Source organism: Petromyzon marinus, chromosome 33, assembly GCF_048934315.1.
Source record: "Petromyzon marinus isolate PM22_M1 ecotype Great Lakes invasive population chromosome 33, UKy_Petmar_22M1.pri1.0, whole genome shotgun sequence".
NCBI classification, from domain to species: Eukaryota; Metazoa; Chordata; class Hyperoartia; order Petromyzontiformes; family Petromyzontidae; genus Petromyzon; species Petromyzon marinus.
In genome coordinates, this window is record NC_133699.1 from 14,561,359 (window position 1) to 14,584,938 (window position 23,580).

The 23,580-nt window shown below is 49.0% G+C and overlaps 1 protein-coding gene across 1 annotated transcript in view; it reads right to left on the minus strand.

Annotated features, from left to right (window-relative positions):
* The window catches only part of ODF1 (outer dense fiber of sperm tails 1), a 350,860-nt gene that overhangs the window by 191,194 nt on the left and 136,086 nt on the right, over positions 1-23,580 (minus strand). Inside the window, exons 5-6 of the mRNA XM_076071399.1 lie at positions 19,414-19,475; positions 11,953-12,037 (exon numbers count right to left, since the gene is read on the minus strand). Coding sequence (XP_075927514.1) covers positions 11,953-12,037; positions 19,414-19,475 — 147 coding nt within the window. The remainder of the gene's footprint in view (positions 1-11,952; positions 12,038-19,413; positions 19,476-23,580) is intronic.

Genomic DNA, 23,580 nt, shown 5'->3' on the forward strand with positions numbered 1-23,580 from the left:
GAAAACATCAAACCTGCGTTAATAATCACGCTAACCACGAGAGACGATTCTTATTCATACGGTTTCCTATGCAGCACTGCAAGTGCAATGGCGTATCTCACTGCATTCCTGGTACGAGCGTCGCTCTTGCAGAGGAGCCTCTATCCTCAAGTTCTCGCTTCGTTAAACAACTTCGACGAGGTCACTGACAACGCGACGGAGTAGACTCGGCGGAGCAACTGCCGTCTGGGCCAAGGGGCAGCCTCGAGGGCACGGGCAGAGGGGGGGGGGATGGGCAGAGGGGGGCACGGTGGCGCTGCGAGGGAACGGGCAGAAGGAGGCACAGGGAAAGGGGGGCACGGGCAGAGGGGGGCACGGTGGCGCTGCGAGGCGCTTTGCGATGTCTCAGACGAGGGGCTTAAAGGGACAGGCGTGCGTTCTGCTGCCAGTTGGTCATCCTGGACGCCCATGCAATCAATCGTAATGTTTAATCCCAAGGGATTTTCCAGGTGAAATATTAAATAAATAAGTTTGCATTGCGTCAAAAATCAGAAACATCCCACAGCATAGTGTGGCTGCTGGTTAGCGAAGGCCACGCTGCCCATCGTACGAACACGTCGCGCATTAGAGCACCGCCACAACAGCACACCTGACCCCGCCCATTAACACCCAATCCTATTAAACAGCGTCTCTGCCCCAACCATGACCACGCATATCTGTAATTAACAAGGGTCCCTCCACTCGCTCGCGCCACCCATTACCAAACATACCTACCATTAACAATCGCACCCCCCGTTGACACGTGCCCTCCATTAGTTAACATAAATCTGCCCTTCACATTACTGCGTGCACCACCCCCCCCCCCCACTAATGGGGATTACTCAAACACACACACAGCCTGCTGCCCACACTAATAAGCGCTCCCCGATTCCCCCCCACCCCCCTCGCCCACCTCCACACGCCCAAAACGTTCGGCACTGCCAACACCTCTCGCGCGCGCGAGCCTCTTGGCACGTGCATGCTGCACCGACACGCAGATCCCCCGTGAAGATGCGCGCTCGCAACACCAACGGGGGGCACGTGACGCTGACGCGCGCACCCCCGACGCCCTCCGCGGACACCATCCGCCCGCCGGCCCGCGAGCACGATAACCGCGCGACAACGGCAGCCCTGTTAGCGCGGGGGTGGGGGGAGGAGCAGGAGCATCGCTCACGCAGGCCGCGCGTTCGCCGAGCCGCCCCGGGCGTGCAGCAGAGTGGGCGCCGTCAGCCCGCGGTCTTCGCCTATCAGCGCAGGGCAAGCTCACCGGCGACGGCAGAAAGCGAGCCCGTCGGCCGCCGGCGAGGCACCGCGTGCGCAGCGGCCTGTTGGACAGATGCTGCTGAAAGCACGCACTCGCGGCAGAAGGCTGCGGCGGCTGATGGGATGCCGAACAAAACAAAGTACTTTAAAAAAAAATGTATCTGGAGGGGCAGATGCGGGAAGGAGGCGAATTATTTGTCTATTTATTTATTTAGATAACCCAAGGGTAGGCTCTCTGTTGGCTGACTCGGAGCGCCCGGTCTCTTTGAACTCAAGTCAATTACTCAAACAATAAAACCGAGCAGAGATAATGCAAACAATTAGGGAATTCTAATAACTCAAAATGCCGACACTCCTACGACACTTTATATGCAAATGTGCGGACCGCGAGTGTGGAAACCCAATAGGCTGATAGATCGCAAGTATCGTATTCCCACATGGAACGGACGTTGATTTATTTTAGTAATTACCCAGAATTCTCCAAGACAGCGGTGGGCTTCCATGCAATATTTCTGTGGGCATATATTTATGGTGATGCCGTTTTATAAAAAAAAAATAAACGTAGCATCTGGAACATCATCTTTCATCTCTCAGATTCTTTATTCATCCCGGAGGAATCCGATTAGCTGTGAAGCTCTTTTTTTCGCACACTTCCACCGACAGTCCTGCAAAGAGGAACTTCCCGTGGCATTGCGGAGCGCCCACCGCGGAGGTGGCAATCACGGCGTAGGGCTTCCCGTATCGGTTAAAAGTGGCACCTTCACCAACTTTTGCGAGTTTAACACTCTGAATTCTTGCACAAGTATTCCTCAAACTACGAATGTTCGGCGTGCGAAATTTCACGTGGACTCAACTGACAGATTATGGACACTTTTCGATTTAAAAAAAATCGAATTCCCGTGTTATCACGAACATTCACTGTGGCCACGCGCGCCGTAGGATCATCAAACGAGAAGCGTTGTCATCCGTCCACGATGGCGCCACGGTGTCCCTGCAGTGGCAACGTTAACGCCTCCACGTCGCCTCGCCAGTCATTCACACACGCAGCAAGATCTGTTGTTAATGTTGATTCATTCATTATTATTCAATCGTTTTAATAACTTACGTTCTTTGTACTTATTTTTGTATTGCGACCAGTGACACGGGTGCATATATTTTTAGGTTCGGGGTTGAGTGGGATTGACTGTCCAAAACACGAAATCAAATTTAGTATTCAATTAACGGGAAAAGCTATTTCCGATTTCGCGAAATGTCGTTTTCACGCACGTGTGTTTGTCAAAGAACGCAGCCCCCCTTTCGTGAATCGAGGGATATCCCCGCACTAATATTACCCATGCTAATATTACCCATGCCATACTCGCGCACTGCTGCGTTTGGCTATCGCCGCACCTTTGCTCACCCCTCCCTCCCTCCCGCATTTCCACCCCCCACCCCCCTCCAGATTGTTTTTTGTTCTCCTCTTCATGAAACGCTTCCCCCTGTTGGGCCCGAATGTGCCCCGCGAGGCGACAAGCGAGTGAAATAAAGCCTCAACAAAAAAACGATCGTGTTGTGTTCGAGGGGAGCAAAGCGTGAATCTTCAATAACGTTCCGGTTAGTTTAAAAAAAACCGGCGAGGGATTAAAACGTCTGGGAAATAAAGACGTGTCAAGAGATGAGAGAAGTTGACGTTATTTAAACTGCGCGCGGCACTGAATACCCTTGGTTTAATGTAAAAAAAACGTCGCTAAAACAGCTCAAGAGCATGGTCGTGCGCATAAAGTAACAATTCATAAAAAATAAGTTAAAGTCGCAGCATTCAGAAATGCTAACTAACCCAGATGCAATTAATAAACCAAATGGTAATTACGTTTATGCAATTCTTGCCAATTTCGGGCGTTTTATTTTGTACTGAACACGAGCAGCACACACGTTCTTTGGACGTGACCCTGCCGTCCGCCCATCCGCGGCAGCATCACCATCGCGCGCACGCACACTTGCGCGCAAGCCGGCCAAGCCAGGGATCCAGGCAGGAAGCCAGCCGGCAAAACCGTTTTCCTTAAGCGGTACGATAAACTCGCGCAACTTCAAATTTCGCACGGGAGGTTTTATCGAACCGATTCACTGGAGTCGCTGCCCTATTCTGCCGAGCCACACATGGGGAGATGCCTTTTTTTTTAAACGACATATCTGGAGGGTGTCCATAAAAGCGCCAGGGTGTTTTTCAAGGAAAAACCTATGGAACGTACAGTACAGTATATACAATCGCACACGCTGCTTCGGTGGCAACCGTTAACCAATTAACGCTGGAGGGTGGCCAGGACAGATGTGCACACAGCCAACGGTGCTTGCAAGCCACAGCGCTCCTCCTGGCGATGGGTGTGGGGGGGGGCTAATTGGCCACGGCTATCCGAGCGATCTCTCTCTGCTCTTAATCAGCTTCCCGAGAGCACCACGCGAGCGCCGCGACGCTCGCAAAAAAACTGGGCCGTGTTAAACCGAGGCTGAAATCTGGCAGGCTGAACCGCAATTTTTAACGAGAGCGCAATTTGTTCAAGGGGCTGTTGCCTCACAAGCTCGCATGCCAAGTCGCCCCACGCAGACACATTTCCTCCGCAGCAGGATACCATTCCAACAGAAAACATCTACAGGCCGGGCATTAATCGATAATCAAAATTACGTGAATTTTTCATGCGCCTACCCACACGGCGTGGAGGAGAAATAGTGAAACAACACCGGGGTTACTGATGCGCCGAATAAATATTGGGCGAATTAAACACATCGCTTCCGACGTAGCAGTTTTTGTTTGCTTTACCGAGGGTAACAGAGTTCCAACAACAGTGCGCAGAATTTTACAAAAACCCCCAACCGGTGCTCGGCTGGCCAATGCAGACCGCGTGGAGCATGGGCACGACGACGCCTTCACCGGCTCGCTGCCCTCGCCGCGTCATTTTATTGGAGGTCACAACTTGTGAAGGTCACAGCTTGTGAAGGTCACAACTTGTGAAGGTCACAACTTGCGCACGAGCTACCAGCTCAGCGAGCTGCCATCTGCACGCCGTCTCACAGGCCCACCAAGGAGCTCACATTGATTGTAGCAACATGATTGTAGCAATTGGATTTCTTGTTCAAATGAGCAGTGGAGGTAATGTTCATCTCCCTTGCCAGTGGGGAGGCAGGGAGGGGGGAATCATTATTTACTCAGGCGGGGGTGAGTCAGTTTTCAGTTTCAGTTTTTCAGTTTCATTTATTTGGTATAGCCCTGTGAGCCATTCGGCTCTTGAATCGGGTGCAACCGCAACAAACAAAAAACATGAACAAGAAAACATCTTAAAGTGATTCATCTTCTTTGGTTCTTTCGGTAAAGTCACGTAGAATGAGAATAAAATAATAAATTGATAAAATAAAATAACACAATAATATTCTCACGACGTTTCGGCCACTTGTTGTGGCCGTGAGATTATATCCTGTATCACTTGTTGTGGCCGAAACGTCGTGAGAATATTATTGTGTTATTTTATTTTATCAATTTATTATTTTATTCTCATTCTACGTGACTTTACCGAAAGAACCAAAGAAGATGAATCATTGCAGTCACGAAAGCTTTAAATCGAAATCTTAAAGTGACTATGTGACTGTGCAAACAGTCTATCCATAAGAGAACCGCTGACGACTTCCTCACAAAGTGGTGCTCATTTTATAGACCCCCGAAGGGACGGTAGGCTGAGTCAACCACAAACCAGTATTTGAACTTGCAAACTTCCGATTGCGAGCCAGCCTCTCTAACCGCCCAGCCAGCTACGCACATGATACAGGATATAATCTCACTGGCAATTGACACGGTGCAGAGCAAACAGTTCGGCAGTGCGTTATTAAAAAGCAGAGAAGTATCGTATTTGACATTCATTACCCTTACGTGTTTTACAGAATTTAAAATTTTATTCCATAGGTGCCCATAATTATTCATCATCTCACACACGGCGTGAGCAAGCAGCTGGACTGCCATGCCGACCAGCCAATGCCAGGCTACCAGGGATTGCACAGGAAGGCCTTACCTTCCTCTACCTGGCGGTGCTGCGGAATATTTATCGACAAGCCTTTTGCTAAATCCACCGCTGAAGGGCTTCCAATGCACCGTGTCGCCGGTCACGGGGGTTGTTTGACCATACTTCACCATGCCGGCCACCGATGGTCCAAGGGAGGTGCGCGCAGGCACCCGGGACCAATGTCGGATATCGCTCGCCACCGGTGTTGGCCGTGGCCCGGACGAGTCCGGGCTGCCGTCTGGTTGGAGGTGCGGTGCCAATAAACTGCAACTTGAATCGCTACCAATGAGATCTTCTCTCAAAACTGCTCTAGAGGAGTTGTACACCCCTAGCTGCCACTGCTATTCATTGGCGTAAAATAAAATAAAATGTTTCGCTCCGGATGACACTGCAAAGTGTTATCTGTATTTTGATTTAGCGTGCTGATCTTAAAGGTGCATTGAAAAATGTGATACTCCGATTGATGCTTCTTTTGTTGTGGAGTAACTCATGCAGCCGGCTATGGCTCTAGGGTTTGGTGTTATTGTACATGTTATTTATGTAGTTTATTGTAAAAATTCGGTCACAGTCCTTGTGATCACTGTTACGTTGCAATTATGGCTTTATTTTTTGGTGATTTGGAAAACGTTTTTTTGGTTTGGACATGTTTGTTTTGTTGTAGTACGGAGTTAGACTGATGGCCTTAATCTAAGTTTTCTTGTGGTTGTTGTTGTTTGACTTGCATCCCACTGGGATTTTTTGCACACAGCGTTGGTGTACGGTGCTTTTTTCAGGAATATTTTTGCTGTCTTTTTTTGTCCATGGATTTTCTGTTTTGCACAAAGTCACACAAAGTCACTTTAAGATGTTTTTCTTGTTCGTGTTTTTTGTTTGTTGTGGTTGCACCCGATTCAAGAGGCGGATGGCTCACAGGGCTATACCAAAAATAAATAAATAAACTCTACTGAACTCGCCGCGGTCGCGCCGCTTCCCCACGCGTGGATTTGCAGCAACCCTTCGTGGTAAATAAAGGCCAAAAATTCTAAGCGGCTATTGTTGTTAACATTTTACACTAAGCCGTTAACTCAATTAATATATATACGATCGTGGTTTTTTGCTTGCGCAGAAATGCAATTATCAAAACGTGCGGCCCCGGCTGTAATTAAAGAAATAACTTATGCCACAATCGCACCTGCAAACAAAACAGCAACAAAGCCCCTGCGTGCGGCCAGATCCAGCGCTTCCGCCGCCACCACCAACACCACCGCCGCCGCCAACACCACCGCCATCATCACAACCACCACCACAACCATCAGGATGCTGTGCACCACCCGGGGCAAAGCTCTCTTCACCTCACCAACGCACCCGAGATTAGTTTTTGAATCACGCTAACATCGCATGTTGTTTCTCTTTCGGTGTACGGGGGTCACCAGCAAGGTGAGTCGCTTGCGGGTTAACGAAGCGGTGGCGTGACAGCGCGCCGTGACGTCGCCAATTACCGAGAGGAGGCGGCGGTAGGCGCCGCGCCTCATCCTGCGCGCGGAACAGCAACGCGCGCTCGGGTCTGGGACGGAGCCCCGGTGATCTGAGTTGACCGAGATGGCGCGCGACATTCGCACACACAAAAAACAAAGATCCCCCTCCACCCCCCCCGTGTAGCCTCAACACAATGTTGGTGGCAAGTGCTGCTAGCGAGCACCAATGAAGGCCGGTCCGGCACACGAGGGGCTGGGTGGCCTGCACCACGCCCGGCCGCCTTTGTCTCCCGAGTGGCGATGTTTACACGCACAGCACTGGGTATTCATTTGAGGCTGAGTCGACCTAGGGGAGGCCCAGGACCGGTTCAGATAATCGTCACTGGTGTTGGCCGTAAGCGAGAATCGAGCTCGGGATCCCCGGGTTCACAGCCCAGCAGGCTAACCGCTACGCTACCGCTCCCCACGCACACACGCACACACAGACTCGCACACACGCACACACAGACTCGCACAGACTCGCACCCGGCTATGTGCGAGGAGACAGGCCAAGACGTCGAGGCAGAAGCGGATGACTGTGGGTAATAACTCGTGCTTCACACCGAGCAGCACCTGGGTTCGATTCCCTACCCGGGCACCGGAATAGGCGCAGTTTGTTCTCGCCCTGTGCCTGCGTGGTTTTCCTCCACACAATGCAACTGATATTGGCCAAGCCACATCCCAAGCTGAAAATTTATTTTCAGATAACTCCAATTGGGAATACACAGCAGCAGCATCCCCCACCATCCCCCCCCCCCCCCCCCCCCACAGCAAAGCCTTGGCAGGACCCTCCTGAAAAAGAGTCTTGAGACTCAGTGAGGCTCGCCTGAGTAAACAAGCGGAATCACAACAAAAAGAGCAAGCCGGTGGAGGACAGGTGTAGACCTTGTAATTGATGGACGGGAAACACGGCGAGGTGACCCCGATAGTGATGACATCACTCTCGCCCCTGGACCGTGGTTACAGACAATAATGCCGCGAGGTGACCCCGATAGTGATGACATCACTCTCGGCCCTGGACTGTGGCTACAGACAATAACATCGCGAGGTGACCCCGATAGTGATGACATCACTCTCATCCCTGGACCGTGGCTACAGACAATAACATCGCGAGGTGACCCCGATAGTGATGACATCACTCTCGCCCCTGGACCGTGGCTACAGACAATAACATCGCGAGGTGACCCCGATAGTGATGACATCACTCTCGCCCCTGGACCGTGGCTACAGACAATAAGGCCGCGATGTGACCCCGATAGTGATGACCTCACTCTCGCCCCTGGACCGTGGCTACAGTCAATAACATCGCGAGGTGACCCCGATAGTGATGACCTCACTCTCGCCCCTGGACTGTGGCTACAGACAATAACATCGCGAGGTGACCCCGATAGTGATGACCTCACTCTCGGCCCTGGACTGTGGCTACAGACAATAATGCCGCGAGCGCTGGTCAAAGGATTATTTTTTTACAACTCTTTTTCTTACTCCAAACTCACGTTTAACTTACATTAAAGCTACATATATCATGAAATAATAATGTCACGTAATGAATCTTGACTTAAAGCTTTCGTGACTGCAGGAATTCATATTCTTTGGGTCTTTCGGTAAAGTCACGTAGATAGGTACAAATCAATAAAAATAATCAACATAAATTAAACAAAAAACTACGACGTTTAGATCACAACACAAGCGATCGCCATCAGGAGGAATGAGGGGGAAAGCTTTTAAAAGATTTTAAACACGGTCGGACAAACACGTCGGCCGCGGCTGATCATTGTTTTAATGCTGTTGGCTCACGTGAAATTGATTTCTCTAAGACGAAGGTACTTTGTAAACCCATTGGCCATCAACAAAGATTCGTTCATGAAGCCATCCATAGACACAGACACAATTTCAACCGAGAGGATGGGTACAAACTCAGCAACCTTTGCAAAGACGTCATCAACCAGTTTAAGTCATCACTGGCTGTGATGTTCCCATCCTGCCAACTTCCGATGTTATTTTTATTTTTTCCCCGTGGCTTCGGCTCCCCGATTTCACATCAACAGGTTTAATTTATCGCGCCTACGTGGCCACCCCAGGACACCGACTTCTACGTCGCGGTGGCTCTGCGATCTCCCATTAACATCACGCTAAACTCTCACATTAACATATCCACCCACGCACATTAACACGCTAATCTCTACATTAACATATCCATCTGTGCACATTAACACGCTAATCTCTACATTAACATAGCCACCCACGCACATTAACACGCTAATCTCCACATTAACATATCCACCCGCGCACATTAACACGCTAATCTCTACATTAACATATCCACCCACGCACATTAACACGCTAATCTCTACGTAAACATAGCCACCCACGCACATTAACATGGTAATCTCTACATCAACATATCCACCCACGCACATTAACATGCTAATCTCTACATTAACATAGCCACCCGTGCACATTAACACGCTAATCTCTACATTAACATAGCCACCCGTGCACATTAACACGCTAATCTCTCACATTAACATCACTAGGACCACGCCCTATAACACAGTCTGCATTCAGTAGCTTTCCCCCTCTTTCCTCCTGATGACGATCGCTTGTGTTGTGATCGAATCGTCCTAGTTTTTTGCGTATTTTATATTGATTATTTTTATTAACTTGTACCTATCCACGTGACTTTACCGAAATACCCAAAGAATCTGTCATGTAATATTAAGGTACATTAATCCACCAGCTTCACAGGCTGCGCGATATTCACGCCCGTCAAGTGTGCCGTTTAGCACGCTAATTATGCAAATTAAGCATTAAGATTACTCTAATTGGCGTACATTGTGTAGCCGGTCTCCATAGCAACAACGCGGCACTGCTTCACGTACTGCCTTTGCTGCAGCATTCGGAGTGAATAATTCTCTCACTGTACCTCCATCTGTTGTTATTTTATTATTCCATAGTTCCATTTCCATAGTTCCATTTATTTTGGTATAGCCCTGTGAGCCATTCGGCTCTCGAATCGGGTGCAACCGCAACAAACAAAAAAACGAACAAGAAAACATCTTAAAGTGACTATGTGTGACTGTGCAAACAGAAAATCCAGGAAAAAAAAACAGCAAAATATTCCTGAAATAACACCGTACACCAACGCTGTGTGCAAAATATCCCAGTGGGATGCAAGTCAAACAACAACAACCACAACAACCACAAGACAACTAAGATTAAGGCCATCCGTCTAACTCCGTACTACAACAAACAAAAACATGGCCAAACCAAAAAACTTTTCGAAATCACCAAAATAAAGCCATAAATGCAATGGAACAGTGATCACAGGGACTGTGACCGAATTTTTAACAACAAACTACATAGAGCCATAGCTGGCTGCATGAGTCACTCCACAACAACAGGAGCATCAGTCGGAGTATCACATTTTTCAATGCACCTTTAAGATCGGCACGATAAATCAAAATACAGATAATACTTTGCAGCGGTCATCCGGAGCGAAAACATTTTATTTTATTTGCCCAGCGGTGTCTCACCCGAGTTTCAAGATTCTTGAAACTCGGGTGAGATACGCGATGTTATTGCCGCTGCTGTGTGCGATCCCAACTGAGTAATTTGCAAGTATTTTGTCAGCAATGGCGATGTTTGGCCAATACCAGTCACGCCTTATGGATTCTTTTTTTTTTAATTGCTACGGAAGAGGCCAGGAGAAACCCCGTGCAGAAAAATGGAGAACGTATAAACTTGACACACCAAGGCACCCAAGTTGTGAATCACACCCTGGGCCCCTTCTTGCTACAAGGCACGACCCTCGGAGTGAAAGCTACATTTACAGTCTGTCGTGTTTTCATGTCAGCTGCCGTCCCCACAGCCAAACAGCCACCACACCGCTCCCCAGCCGAGGCAAACAAACCGGGTTCAGCAGCAGCAGCAGCCACCCGGTTTCTCTGACGTCGTTCCCCCTCTGGAGAATCATCACGGTACAGGAAAGGGAGCCGGTGTGTAAAGTGCCGGTAGTCGTGTCGGCTCTCGTGCTGCGGCGTCACGTACCGGCGGGTGTACACCGCTGGGTACGACCGCTCGCTGCAGGCTGGAGGAAGCGTCCAAGCGTGCTCGTGGTCCAAAACCAACACTTGCCCGCGATGCGAGCGGCACAGTTGATTCACAGGGACGGTGGGCCAACTGGACCGGGCCTACGTCCAGGCAGGGTTGGCCCCAGCCCAGCGGCAGGAGCCGCTGCTTTTAGGGTGAAACCCCGAGCGTGCACGCTGCTCTCCCTCGTTCCCGACACAACAGCCGCGGCGTGGGCACGCCACGCTCTCCCGGGCTCACGGCGGCGGTGTCCCGCCAAGTCCCGACACGTTCACGTCCTTCGTTAAAACTCCCTCACACGGCGACCGCGACTCTCACGGCGAGGGGACGGACATTCTACGTCAAGCGGCGGCGGCGGCGTGCGCCGTTTATCTATTTGTATGTTTACATGTGTGACTGGGTGTGATATTCATTGTATAAATCCAAACAGTGTTGGCGATGCATTTCAAATTTAACATACCTGTAATTATATGTTCGCTATGTACCCTTTGCAAATGAGGTGTTTCATCTCCAAGGACTGCTCAGGTGAAACTTTTATGGTTTAATTTCTGAATGATTCATTTTTGTAATAATCGCAGATTAAATTTGTGCAATAATACCAGGTCAAACTTTCTTCCTGATCAACGCAGCAGTTAGACAGCATTCATTTCCATTGGCAGGAGCCAATGCTGGAAATTCCACAGTCCCATGTTGGAGGCAGTCTTTCCCGAGGATAACAACTCGCTTCCCACAAAGTGGTACTAATTTTATCAACCTTAGAGAGGGGGCGATAGGCTCAGTCAAACCCCAACTTGGGATTTAAATTCCCCACCTTCCAAATGCGTATGGCAGATGCACACCAACGGCAACCGGGACTAAAACGCTAACTACCTAAATCTCCTTCAAGCTACTAAACGGAATCCGACGGACGTGGCACGAGGTCACGCATTTTGCCGGGAACTGCCGTCTGAATCCCTCCCCAATCCACAGAGGGTTTCAACCAAAGCCGCCCTCCACCCCCTTCTCATCCAATTCGAGGCAAAAGGCTTCAAAGCCATCGCGGAGGACCGGCCGGTGCTCACCTTCACCTCACACCGCGCCGTAGTCGGCCCACAGCTGCTGCGGGAAGCGATCCACGTGTCTGAATGGCGCGAACTTGGCACACCGCTAGGGTCACGTGACGGAGCGGTGTCCCGGTAGGCGAGCGCAATCACACACGGAGATGGGCGGGGAGAATATACAGAGAAGTATACAGAGAGCGTACAGAGAGTATACAGAGAGTGTATAGAGAGTGTACAGAGACCGTACAGAGAAGAACAAAAAACAAGATGATACATGGAGAAATCCCAATCGTGTCCCTCCATGCGACGTAATTTTCTTCACATCCCATTGGCTTACGGCGCCCTTCTGGGAATCATGGGAGCGGTGGCAGCCTTCAGTCATTTGCAGGTGGCTTTCTTTCGGATAAAACAAATTTTAGTTTTAAATTATCACTTCTGGAATGAAACCACAATTGTAAAACATAACTTGTATTATTTTTTGAGAATACTTAATTGCCCTTAAAATAATAACAATAATTTACGTCTAAACTTATTCCAGGGTGGCCCTGCTCGTGATATCACGAACGTATTTTAATACACTTTCATTTTAGTATTAATCTGGAGGAAATAATTATAATATCTGACCAGTATTATGAAAGTTTACTAAAATAAGTGGATTCATAATACTTTAGTAACATCATGAGGAAATAACAATAACATCTGACACTGAATCATAACATCAGTCATGAAAGCCTCGGTGTAAACACTGGGCACACCCGCGTCATGCCCACCCGCCGAACACACCGAGAAACAGAGCGTGGAGCAGAGCGTGGAGCACAGAGTGGAGCACAGCGTGGAGCAGAGAGTGGAGCACAGCGTGGAGCACAGAGTGGAGCACAGCGTGGAGCAGAGAGTGGAGCACAGCGTGGAGCAGAGAGTGGAGCACAGCGTGGAGCACAGTGAAGCACAGAGTGAAGCACAGTGAAGCACAGAGTGGAGCACAGCGTGGAGCACAGCGTGGAGCACAGCGTGGAGCACAGAGTGGAGCACAGCGTGGAGCACAGAGTGGAGCACAGAGTGGAGCACAGCGTGGAGCACAGTGAAGCACAGAGTGAAGCACAGAGTGAAGCACAGCGTGGAGCACAGAGTGAAGCACAGCGTGGGGCACAGAGTGGAGCACAGCGTGGAGCACAGAGTGGAGCACAGCGTGGAGCACAGAGTGGAGCACAGAGTGGAGCACAGCGTGGAGCACAGAGTGGAGCACAGCGTGGAGCACAGAGTGGAGCACAGCGTGGAGCACAGAGTGGAGCAGAGCGTGGAGCACAGGGTGTAGCAGAGTGTGGAGCACAGGGTGTAGCAGAGTGTGGAGCACAGGGTGTAGCAGAGCGTGGCGCACAGAGTGGAGCAGAGCGTGGAGCACAGGGTGTAGCAGAGCGTGGAGCACAGGGTGTAGCAGAGTGTGGAGCACAGGGTGTAGCAGAGTGTGGAGCACAGGGTGTAGCAGAGCGTGGAGCACAACGTGGAGCAGAGCGTGAAGCACAATGTGGAGCAGAGCGTGAAGCACAGCGTGGAGCACAGCGTGGAGCACAGAGTGGAGCAGAGCGTGTAGCAGAGTGAGGAGCACAGCGTGGAGCACCTCGGCTTGGTCCGCTGGCTTCTGACATTTCTCACGTCGAGGCCGAGCATATTGGCGGTGGCAGCTTTGTGCGACGGAAGGGGTCAACACAGCCAGCCTGGATATTTTCGGAGTGGTTTTCCCACACCACCACCAGCACCACCACCACACAGTTGGGCGACAGCGTAGGCATGGAAACCAGCCGGGTGGCTCGGCGGTAAAGTGAGCGGCTCGCAGGCGGAGATTCGAGAGTTCAAACCCTGGCCGGGGGTTCACTCGGCCCGCCGTCCCTCTCGGCTAGAAAGTATTGGTGCCACTTTTGTGGTGAAGTCAAGAGGGGTTGTCCTATGGACACAGACTCATCCTCACCATAGGAATGTGGAATTTCCACCGAGGGCTCAGGGCCGATGAATTGAAGCCACTGCTCTGCCACAGCTACTCAGCCCCTGCTGCTCACCCACCCCACCACTCCCCAGAATAATGCCAAAGCCCCGCCCCACCCTCCCGATGCATTCGGTGGCAAGATGTTAAATACCTCACCTGGTATACAGGATGTTGTGGATTGTATCCCGACCCCAATGCTTGCTCTGCATGTTAAGTTCGTGTGTTCGCCCCGTGATCGCGTGGACTTTTCTCCGGGTCCTCCGGTTTTTCCCTCCATATGTAGAATCAGCATTACGCGTTTAGAGCATTTAATTTGACTGCTATAAATTTCCACATGATAGGCCACTTCGTCGAGCAATTATTAGTCACCAGGTCACTTCTGAAAAAAAGAGCTACATAGTTCTGTGGGCCTTAACTGGTAAAATAAAAATAGTTTAAAGTTTTAATTAATTATGCCTAGCCCCACGCAATGCCCCCCCCTCCGCCCCATTCATTAATTGGGAAAGGTTGTGATTGGGCCGAGAATTCTGGCATGAAACACTCACTCACTCATTCACTTCATAATTTCCCTCTAATAATGGAGAGGGCACCTCCTGGAATGAACAATACGTAGAGGCGGATGAGGTGGTGACTATGAATCTGATGATAGGCTGGGAAGATGTGTGACGATAAGATAGGTGGACTGGGGGGGGGGGGGGGTTATTCAACTATACTGAACGGGTCACAAGCAACCCAAGGGTCTCCCAACCTCAAATATTTGTAGTCGAACCGCAGGAGTGCAATTAAATATAACTCCTTCAAACACACAAAACACCAACAACAAGATCCTACATTGTAAAGTACGTTTCCAATGCATTACCATTCAGTCGGGGTGCTAATGCTATTGTGTGCTTATAATAGACAATACCTGCTACCCCAGCGTAATCCTACTGCACAAATGTGTTTTGGTTTTTGCTAACGAAAAATTCGTGTGAAAAATAAGAGGCTTTACCCTTTCTGGCAATAAAACAACAGGTGTTAAGATGTTCAAACACCAAATGGAAACCTTTTTCAAGGAATCAAGTCTGCATTAACCACAGCACTTGCGGTGAACATGCAAACAAACGTGCTCTGACCATAATATATGGGCATTGTCTTTGAAATTGATGGTCCTACACCAGAGACAGCCTTCTTTAGGGCCTAGTGTCACCAGTGTCAGAACAGAGAACGCCAAATGGCGAACAGAACAGAGACGATGCCACAATCAGAGCATTGATAGCTGTTCACCTTTTGGCGTTCTCCGGTCTGACACTGGTGACACGAGGCCCTAAAGAAGGCTGTTTCTGGTGGAGGCAAATCAGTTTCAAAGGCAATGCCCATCTATTATGATCAGAGCACGTTTGTTAGCATGTTCACCATAAGTACTGTGTGTGGCTAATGCAGTAACTTGATTCCATGTCCACCACAAGTACTGTGTGTGGCTAATGCAGTAACTTGATTCCTTGTTCACCACAAGTACTGTGTGTGGCTAATGCAGTAACTTGATTCCTTGTTCACCACAAGTACTGTGTGTGGCTAATGCAGTAACTTGATTCCTTGTTCACCACAAGTACTGTGTGTGGCTAATGCAGTAACTTGATTCCTTGTTCACCACAAGTACTGTGTGTGGCTAATGCAGTAACTTGATTCCTTGTTCACCACAAGCACTGTGTGTGGCTAATGCAGTAACTTGATTCCTTGTTCACCACAAGTACTGTGTGTGGCTAATGCAGTAACTTGATTCCTTGTTCACCACAAGTACTGTGTGTGGCTAATGCAGTAACTTGATTCCTTGTTCACCACAAGTACTGTGTGTGGCTAATGCAGTAACTTGATTCCTTGTTCACCACAAGTACTGTGTGGCTAATGCAGTAACTTGATTACTTGTTCACCACAAGTAGTGTGTGGCTAATGCAGTAACTTGATTCCTCGCATCAATATCTATTTGGTGTTTGGACATCTCAACACCTCCTGTAGTATTGCCAGAATGGGTAAAATCTCTTATTATTATTTGTCATACTTTGATACCGGCAAAAAGGTTCCATGATAAAAAAACAAAAATTGTGCGTCTTCATCACATTCACGCACGATCGACGAGAGACTGCGTGCCCGCACGCAAAGCAAACACACCGACCTTCGCATGTAAATGACCACGTGATGCTTACTGTGTGCTGTTTGTAACCGACAAAGCGAGGCCCCAATCTCGCTAGACCGAGATGCGATCCGTACGAGGCAATTTGTTATCCGCCCAAGCCAAGAGTCTGGGTAACCTGTCATCTTGTCTCATGTCGTATTCCGCACGCTGGTCACATGGAAATCACAAGACTCAGGATGACCACCATCACCACGAGGCCACGTGTCTAAGACAGCCTTCGTCAGCGGGGCCGAGTATCACCTCTTACGAGTCCCACATTCCAATTCGAACATTTCCAATGAGTGTTTGCAATGTATCTTTAACGCTATGTTACCATGGGTGTCGGGTGAATACACTGCGGTAATTACAAGTCATATCAAAATATATCACTTTGGTACAAGTCTTAAAGTAACTCTTGCCGCTTTGAAGTTAAACATTGGCGAGTTGTGCGCTCTAAGTGGGCTTTTCGAAGCGTGTTCTGCGTGCAAGCCAAATTCTGTTCAAATAGTCGTGCACACGTACTCCCTAAAGCCGCCTCTCCTTGAACAGCAATCAAGTTAGTGTGCCTAAACAAATGGTTGAGGATGTTCACATCTCCGGCCATGGCCACGCGTTTCGTCACGGCTCGCGTACACGAGTGTGGTGGCACCCGTCGCAGCGAGCGTTTGTCATCCAGCGTGTTTGAGGAAATTGTTTCAGCGGCTATTGCTTTTAAAACAAAGCAGTCAACTCCCTGAAGGAAGGCCGTGCGGCCGATGGGATGTAAACAAAAAAAATGCGGTGAGACAAATATGGCAAGGAGGCGTATGTCTGCGAATTGACCGACTTGATATTCTCCACAACGATGCAACTCGTCATTTTGTGGTTGGTACCACGTCGCTCAATTAGGAATAACGTTGGGGCAAGTGCTGTTGGCGAGTAACTATGAAGGCCGGCACGACGCACGAGGGGGTGGGTGGACAGCACCACGACCGGCCGCCTTTGTCTCCCCAGTGGCGATGTTGACACATCGCACCAGGTACTCGTTTGAGGCCGAATCGACCTGGGGGAGGTCCAGGACCGGTTCAGATAATCGTCACCGGTGTTGGCCGTGAGCGGGAATGAAATTCGGGCCGCCAGGTTCTTAGCGCAGCGCGCTAACCGCTAAACTACCGCTCCCCACACACACACAGACTTCTACACACACACACTCGCGTGTGTGTGCCAGTTTCCCCGCACGGGTTTCCACAGGCTGTGCCTGTTGTTTGGGCGCCCACACCGAGCACGCTGGCACACGGGCGGACACGCCTGGTCAAGATTGGTCTCATGACGGGCGGGGGGGTTGTTGCGTGGCCGCGCGGTGACCAAACGCCTCCCACGGCCACCGCCTCAGTTGGCAACAAGTAAAACGCCACGCACGCGCCGTGGATTAACGGCACCGCGCGCCGACAGAGATTATGTTTCGCATGTGGGATAACATGTAGAGCACACCGCAAATCTATTAAGCTACGTGGCATCAAAGGTCATAAATGCTTCGTATTTAAATGTTGGATTACGATTAATATTCAGTCGATTTGTCATATTCAATAAAAATGCAAGACACGGCGACCTTAATCCCAAAACCCATACAGAAATGTGGCGTAATATATTGCCGTATGCCGATCTTGCAAAATTACCTCTTACGGGTAGAACAGCTTTAAATTCAGACGCTTTAACCTTTGAAAAAGCGTGTAATGTGATTGCATAATAATTTTCAGGATAATTTATGGGAGAGAGCGCACATTTCCAGTGTGCAGCATTCTGCATGAACACTCACTAGGGACTGGATTACTAAAGCGCTGCAAAAAGGGGGGGCGGTGAACGGTGCAGGGTGGACGGTGCACGGTGGACGGTGGACGGTGCAGTGCACGGTGCATGGTGCACGGTGGACGGTGCACGGTGGACGGTGCACAGTGGACGGTGGACGGTGGACGGTGCACGGTGGACGGTGCACGGTGCACGGTGCACGGCTTTGGTGCTGCCGGTGACCGCGACGCCACAGCCACGCGACCCTCGTAATGACCCTAACACCCCACGTGGCAGCTACGAGCGTGAGGCACCGACCTTGGGCCATGCGAACCGCTGCTGTGCACCGCTTCGTTTCGTTTATCAGCGGGTGTCGTTTATTAGCGGGTGTTTGACGAGGTGCGATCTTCATTAGAGAAATTGACGCCGTATAAGTGAGCGCGGGTGACTTCATGTGCTTGCGTGTATATGGTGGGGAGTGGCAAGCGTAGCGGTTAGCGTGCTACGCTACAAATCCGCGGTCCGAGTTCGATTCCCGCTCACGGCCAAAGCCAGTGACAATTATCTGGACCGGCCCTGGGCCTCCCTACTCAGCCTCAAATGAGTACCTGGTGCGGTGTGTAAACATCGCTACTGGGGAGACAAAGGCGGCCGGGCGTGGTGCTGGCCACCCACCCCCTCGTGTGCCGTGCCGGCCTTCATAGGTGCTCCCTTACAGAACTTGCGCCAACCAACGAAACCTCTCCGCAATGACGAGTCGACAATAACCGGGCCAGGTGGCGCGGCGGTGGTCGCAAGTGGCTCGCAATCGAAAGGTCGTAAGTTAAATTCCAGTTTGGCGGTTGACTCTGCCATCATCGCTCCAGGGTCGATCAAATGAGTGTCACTTAAGCGCCTTGAGATGATTTTATAAAAAGGCCCCTTATGAACTGTAATCATCATCATTATTATTGGTCTTCTTATGGATAGGCCTGCCCGTGCCAAAGGAACGTGAAATTTCCTCCACTTTCCTCAGGCCTGTAAACTAGAAACGAGCACCGCCACAATGCTCATTTCATCAGAAAATCACTTTTGACTTTTGATCTACAACATGAACAACTATGGTCACAGGAGTGGTTTATTGCAAATGGAGGGCATTCCGTCCTCTGTGGGAAATCCATCAAAGCCTGCAACGAGAAATCTACACAATCCAAATTATCTTGGAGTGGAGTCCGAATCTGGCAGGCTACCCCAGTTATGGATGCGGCTGCGCATCAACTGTAAAATACTACGTACGAGCTGTCTGCTTCTAAGTGGATGTTACAGATGCCGGGCATCGCGGCCTAAATTGGACAAATTCGATAAATGGCCCGCAAATGACTCAATTGAGATGACACGTAAATCGCCCCCCGTTGCAAAACTTCTGCAGAAGTTTGCGTGCAACACAGCCATTGTGGCGGTAGCAGCCTTGCGCCATAAGAACGGTGCCAACAGCGAACCTACTAAATTATGCTCTCCATGAAACAACAGAAAAGTTCTGGGACCTGTGGATTCTGTGATTGGTGTAAGCAGGGCAAAGGAGGAGACCGAATGCGACTCCTGTACATACCGGCGACACCACGGGGAACAGCACAGCCGGGCGGCTTGAAAAGGAATCCCCTCGACACGAACCTGCGGTGAAACATGCACAGAACACAAAAACAAAGACTATGATCCTCCATTAAAGGCCTTAACGGACTGTTGAGGGTAAGTTCCAATTGTAAGTACAGGGGGAGAGGTCCCTCCCGATGTACATCTCCTCGATATATACATTGTTTATAGACGTTGTTTATAGACGTTGTTTATAGACGTTGTTTATATACGTTGTTTCGCACTCACGTCGCTGACTTTTTGAGGAACCCAACGTAAAATGTCCCCCGCACGCACACGTCGTTACCGCGTTTTCGACTCGGTTCAGCCAGACTGTGCAACTACTCTTTAGCGCATGCCCCGCCACCTTCTCAGTCCCATCGTGTCCTCTCTCACATGCTGCGTAGCGGGTGCTCATTGTAATCGGCGTGTCAACTTCGTCGCAGAATATCGTCGCAACCCTTCAACAATGAGTAGCAAGCGTCGTGCTTAGTGACGGCGCAGGTGATGAGCGTAAGAAAAAGCGCAGCAGTATCACGCTCCATGTTAAAATGGTAGCGATAAAGCGAAGGAGAGAATGTGAACGCGCGGTTGATATTGGGCACAATTTGAGTGTGCGTACGATAGTGAAGGACGCTGATGAATTCTTAATTAAAGCCAAGCGTGCTTTCAAGCACGAAGTGTGGCCACGGAAAAAGTGGAACAATTTCTCGGCCTTTACGGATCTGAGGATCTGCACAAGAACACGCCGATCAGCTTAGCATCTCATTCAGGAGAAGGCCCTAAGCCTGTATGAGGACTTGAATATGGAGTTGGGACAGGAAGGAAGCAGCGAAAGAGAAACCATTCAAGGTCGCGCGTTGACGGTTCTACAGATTTCAGGCACGATAAAGTTTAAAGAACGTAAACATACAGGGAAAGTCGGCCAGTGCCGACGTAGACGCTGCAGAAACGTTTCCAGACATTTTTAAAAAAAAAATTGAAGGTGTTTAATCCTCTTCCCAACACCTCCAAAGCAAACACAACCCATCCACTCCTCAAGATAAGATCGTAAAAATGATAGGTTAAGGTAAAATATTTTTTAAATGCCGCTTGAGATTGTGCTTTTTACACTAAAATGGTTTTCTTTTTTATTCATCGCTTGGAAATGTCACAAATACGTGTCGTATTAAAAAAAGGAAAACTTTTTAAGTGTACAGGGATTCTTTCTTAATATTCATGAAAATTGTTTTCAGTGAAATGTTTGATAGGTATGAATGCTGTTTCAAGGTTCTTCAACCTGGTTATAAATATTCATATTCTTAGCTCTTTCGGTAAAGTCACGTTGAAGGGAAACAATAAAATAATAAAATATATATAAAACAAATGTTTACATTGTGTTGTACATTATAATGCAGGTACTGTACATGTACATGCACAGTACCAGGTTTTCTGTAAATGTACAATAATATTGTGGTTGCTAGGTATGAAACTCAACATTCCCTAAGTTATGGTCCCTATCCCTACCTAATTCCATTGTTTCTTATGGGAGACACTGCCCCACTTTGCGTCGCAGGGGCAATGTTTAGCCTCTTACGGTCCCGATCATCCCCAAAACCTGCCCCCCCATTTCCCATTAATCTTATGGGAGGAAAATCCCACGTGATGCATCGCTTCGTTATAAGTCGCAACTTCCCGGTCCCTAACCCCGACGTATATCGGCGGACCCCCCCTGTACCTACAAAGGCAAACACGGCGCACAGAGAGCTTGCACGACCAGCACCGGCCGCTCTGTCTCCCCTTTAAGGCTGAGTCGACCAACGGGACGTCGAGGGCCCAATCGGAATTTTTTACTGGCCGTGCAACTTGGGTCGCATGCTAACCGCTGCGCCACTGCTGCCCAGACAGCAACAAACAACAACAACAACAACATTCACATGACAGCAGTCACAGTCATTCCAGATGTTGCGCTGCAGGCACCATAGACGTACAGCACGCTCCAAATGCCCACACAGATACTGGTTTCACACCACACAATCTTACCCTAGTGCGCACCGAGGGGGAGCTGGCAAGAGTGTGCCGCTGACTTCGTATGTACGTTGAATTTCTTTCGCACCGTACGTAGCCAACCGTGCGAATCGGAGGTGCGGGGGAAGAGCAAACTAAACAATCCTAAAAATTATGTTTTCAATAGCTCCATTGGCTTCCTAATATCGGAAGAGCGTTCCAGACGGCGGCAGATGTGCATCAGTAAGCGCGCGATGCGGTGACTGTCTTTGTTCGATGGCGATAGCCAAAACAAAAATAAATAAATCACATAAACGCGATATCCGGCTTTGTGCAGAGGCCACGTAACACCGCTGCCACTGAGCTCACGTCAACACACACACGCACACACGCATACACGCACACACGCACACGTCACCGAGAACAGGACGCTGGCTACCTGTTATATAAATAACAAGAGGCGGGCGACGTGGCCATTTAGCGCCTGGGTGGCCAGGGTCACAGGGAAGGGATCTCTATGGGTCGCTGGCTGCACGGAGAAAGCATGACCCACAGTGACTGGCGGACACGTATTTGTGACATTTACAAGCGATAAATGAAAAAGAAAACCATTTTAGTGTAAAAAGCACAATATTAAGCCTTTTGGCGTCCTCTGGTCTAACACCTTTTGAGACGAGGCTCAAAAGAAAGCTGTCTCTGGTGTGGACCAATCAGTTTCAAGGACAATGCATCATATTATCAGTGTGTTTTTTGTTTAATTTTGACCACAAGTATCGTGGTTAATGCAGACATGATTCCCCGTAAAAAAGGTTTCAGTTTTGTTGCCAAAAAAAAGTGGAAAAAGCTATTCTTATATTTATATTTACGTGATATAACCCAAAAAGACCTCTATTATATATTTGGAGTTTGCATGTCTCTTTTTTTTTTCCGGGTGCTCTGGTTTTTCCCTCCACATATAAAAATCATGCTTTTCGAGTATTTGGCTGCGATAAATCTCCACATGATGACAAGTCTCTTCGTTGAGCTATCACTTGTGGCCAGGTAGCTTCTGATAAAGAGCTACACAGCTCAGTGGGCCTTAGCCTGGTATACAAATAAACACAAATAGGGGTTATACCGCCAAAAACGGGCCAGGTAAATAAGTAGCCTCACCCAAAAAAGACATTATTCCTTGTAGGAAAAAGCTTCAGTTTTGTTGCCAGAAAAAAAGGGGAAAAACCTTTTCTTTTATTAAAAAAATATTTTACCCAACTAATTTTTTTCATAATATAGCTTTTTTGGGTTGGATCGATGCAATATAAATGTGTCGGTTAAGCCCGCCACCACCCGACACAGCCAATTAGTAAGGTTTGTCACGTAAACAAAACATGCCAATTAGTTACTACTTCAGCACACCGGTGTGTTTGGAGAATAAACCCACAAAATTTACAATTCGAGTTCGACATTTCGCCGGGAATTAAAACCAGCCTCATTGACCACGAAAGCCTACGTGGTTAAACTCACCGCACAATGGGAAATACACGAAACAAACATCACGATTATAGTCTTCAACCTGCGAGTTGATCTTATTCACACAATAAATCTAGCAAACGCCTCCCCCGGAATGTCCATGAATATCGGACTCTTCCGTAGTCTACTCGGACAGCGTAACATTCTCTTCTTGCCAACTCTTGACCATCTAGGGCAGACGGGTGGTGGAGCAACGGTGATGCGCAACGCCTCACAAGACGACCCGAGTTCGATTCCCGACTCTGGGTTCTGGGTTCCCTGGTCTCCTTCCACAGCTAAACACACACAGACGGTAGCTGGGATTTCTTAATTTCTCAACTGGGATTCCACGGAACAAACATTGACCCCCCTCCTACAATAACGGTGGCACAACCCTCCTAAAAAAGCCTTCACACTCAGTGAAGCTTAACTCAAGGTGAAAATAATCTTATGACGTTCTTCCAGGACTAGATAACCAAGTCGTCCTACTTATAGCATGAGCAGTGAGACAGTGGATTTACAAAGGCTGAAGATTAATCATTGTTCATGAGAAGTCGAACAAAACTGAATTCTCACTCAAATCCATGGCCAAAAAAATCCACACAGCCTTCTAGGAGTGCATAATCCAGCAGTTTTGGTTCAACAAAAGCAAACTCTGGACCGGCTTCAACAT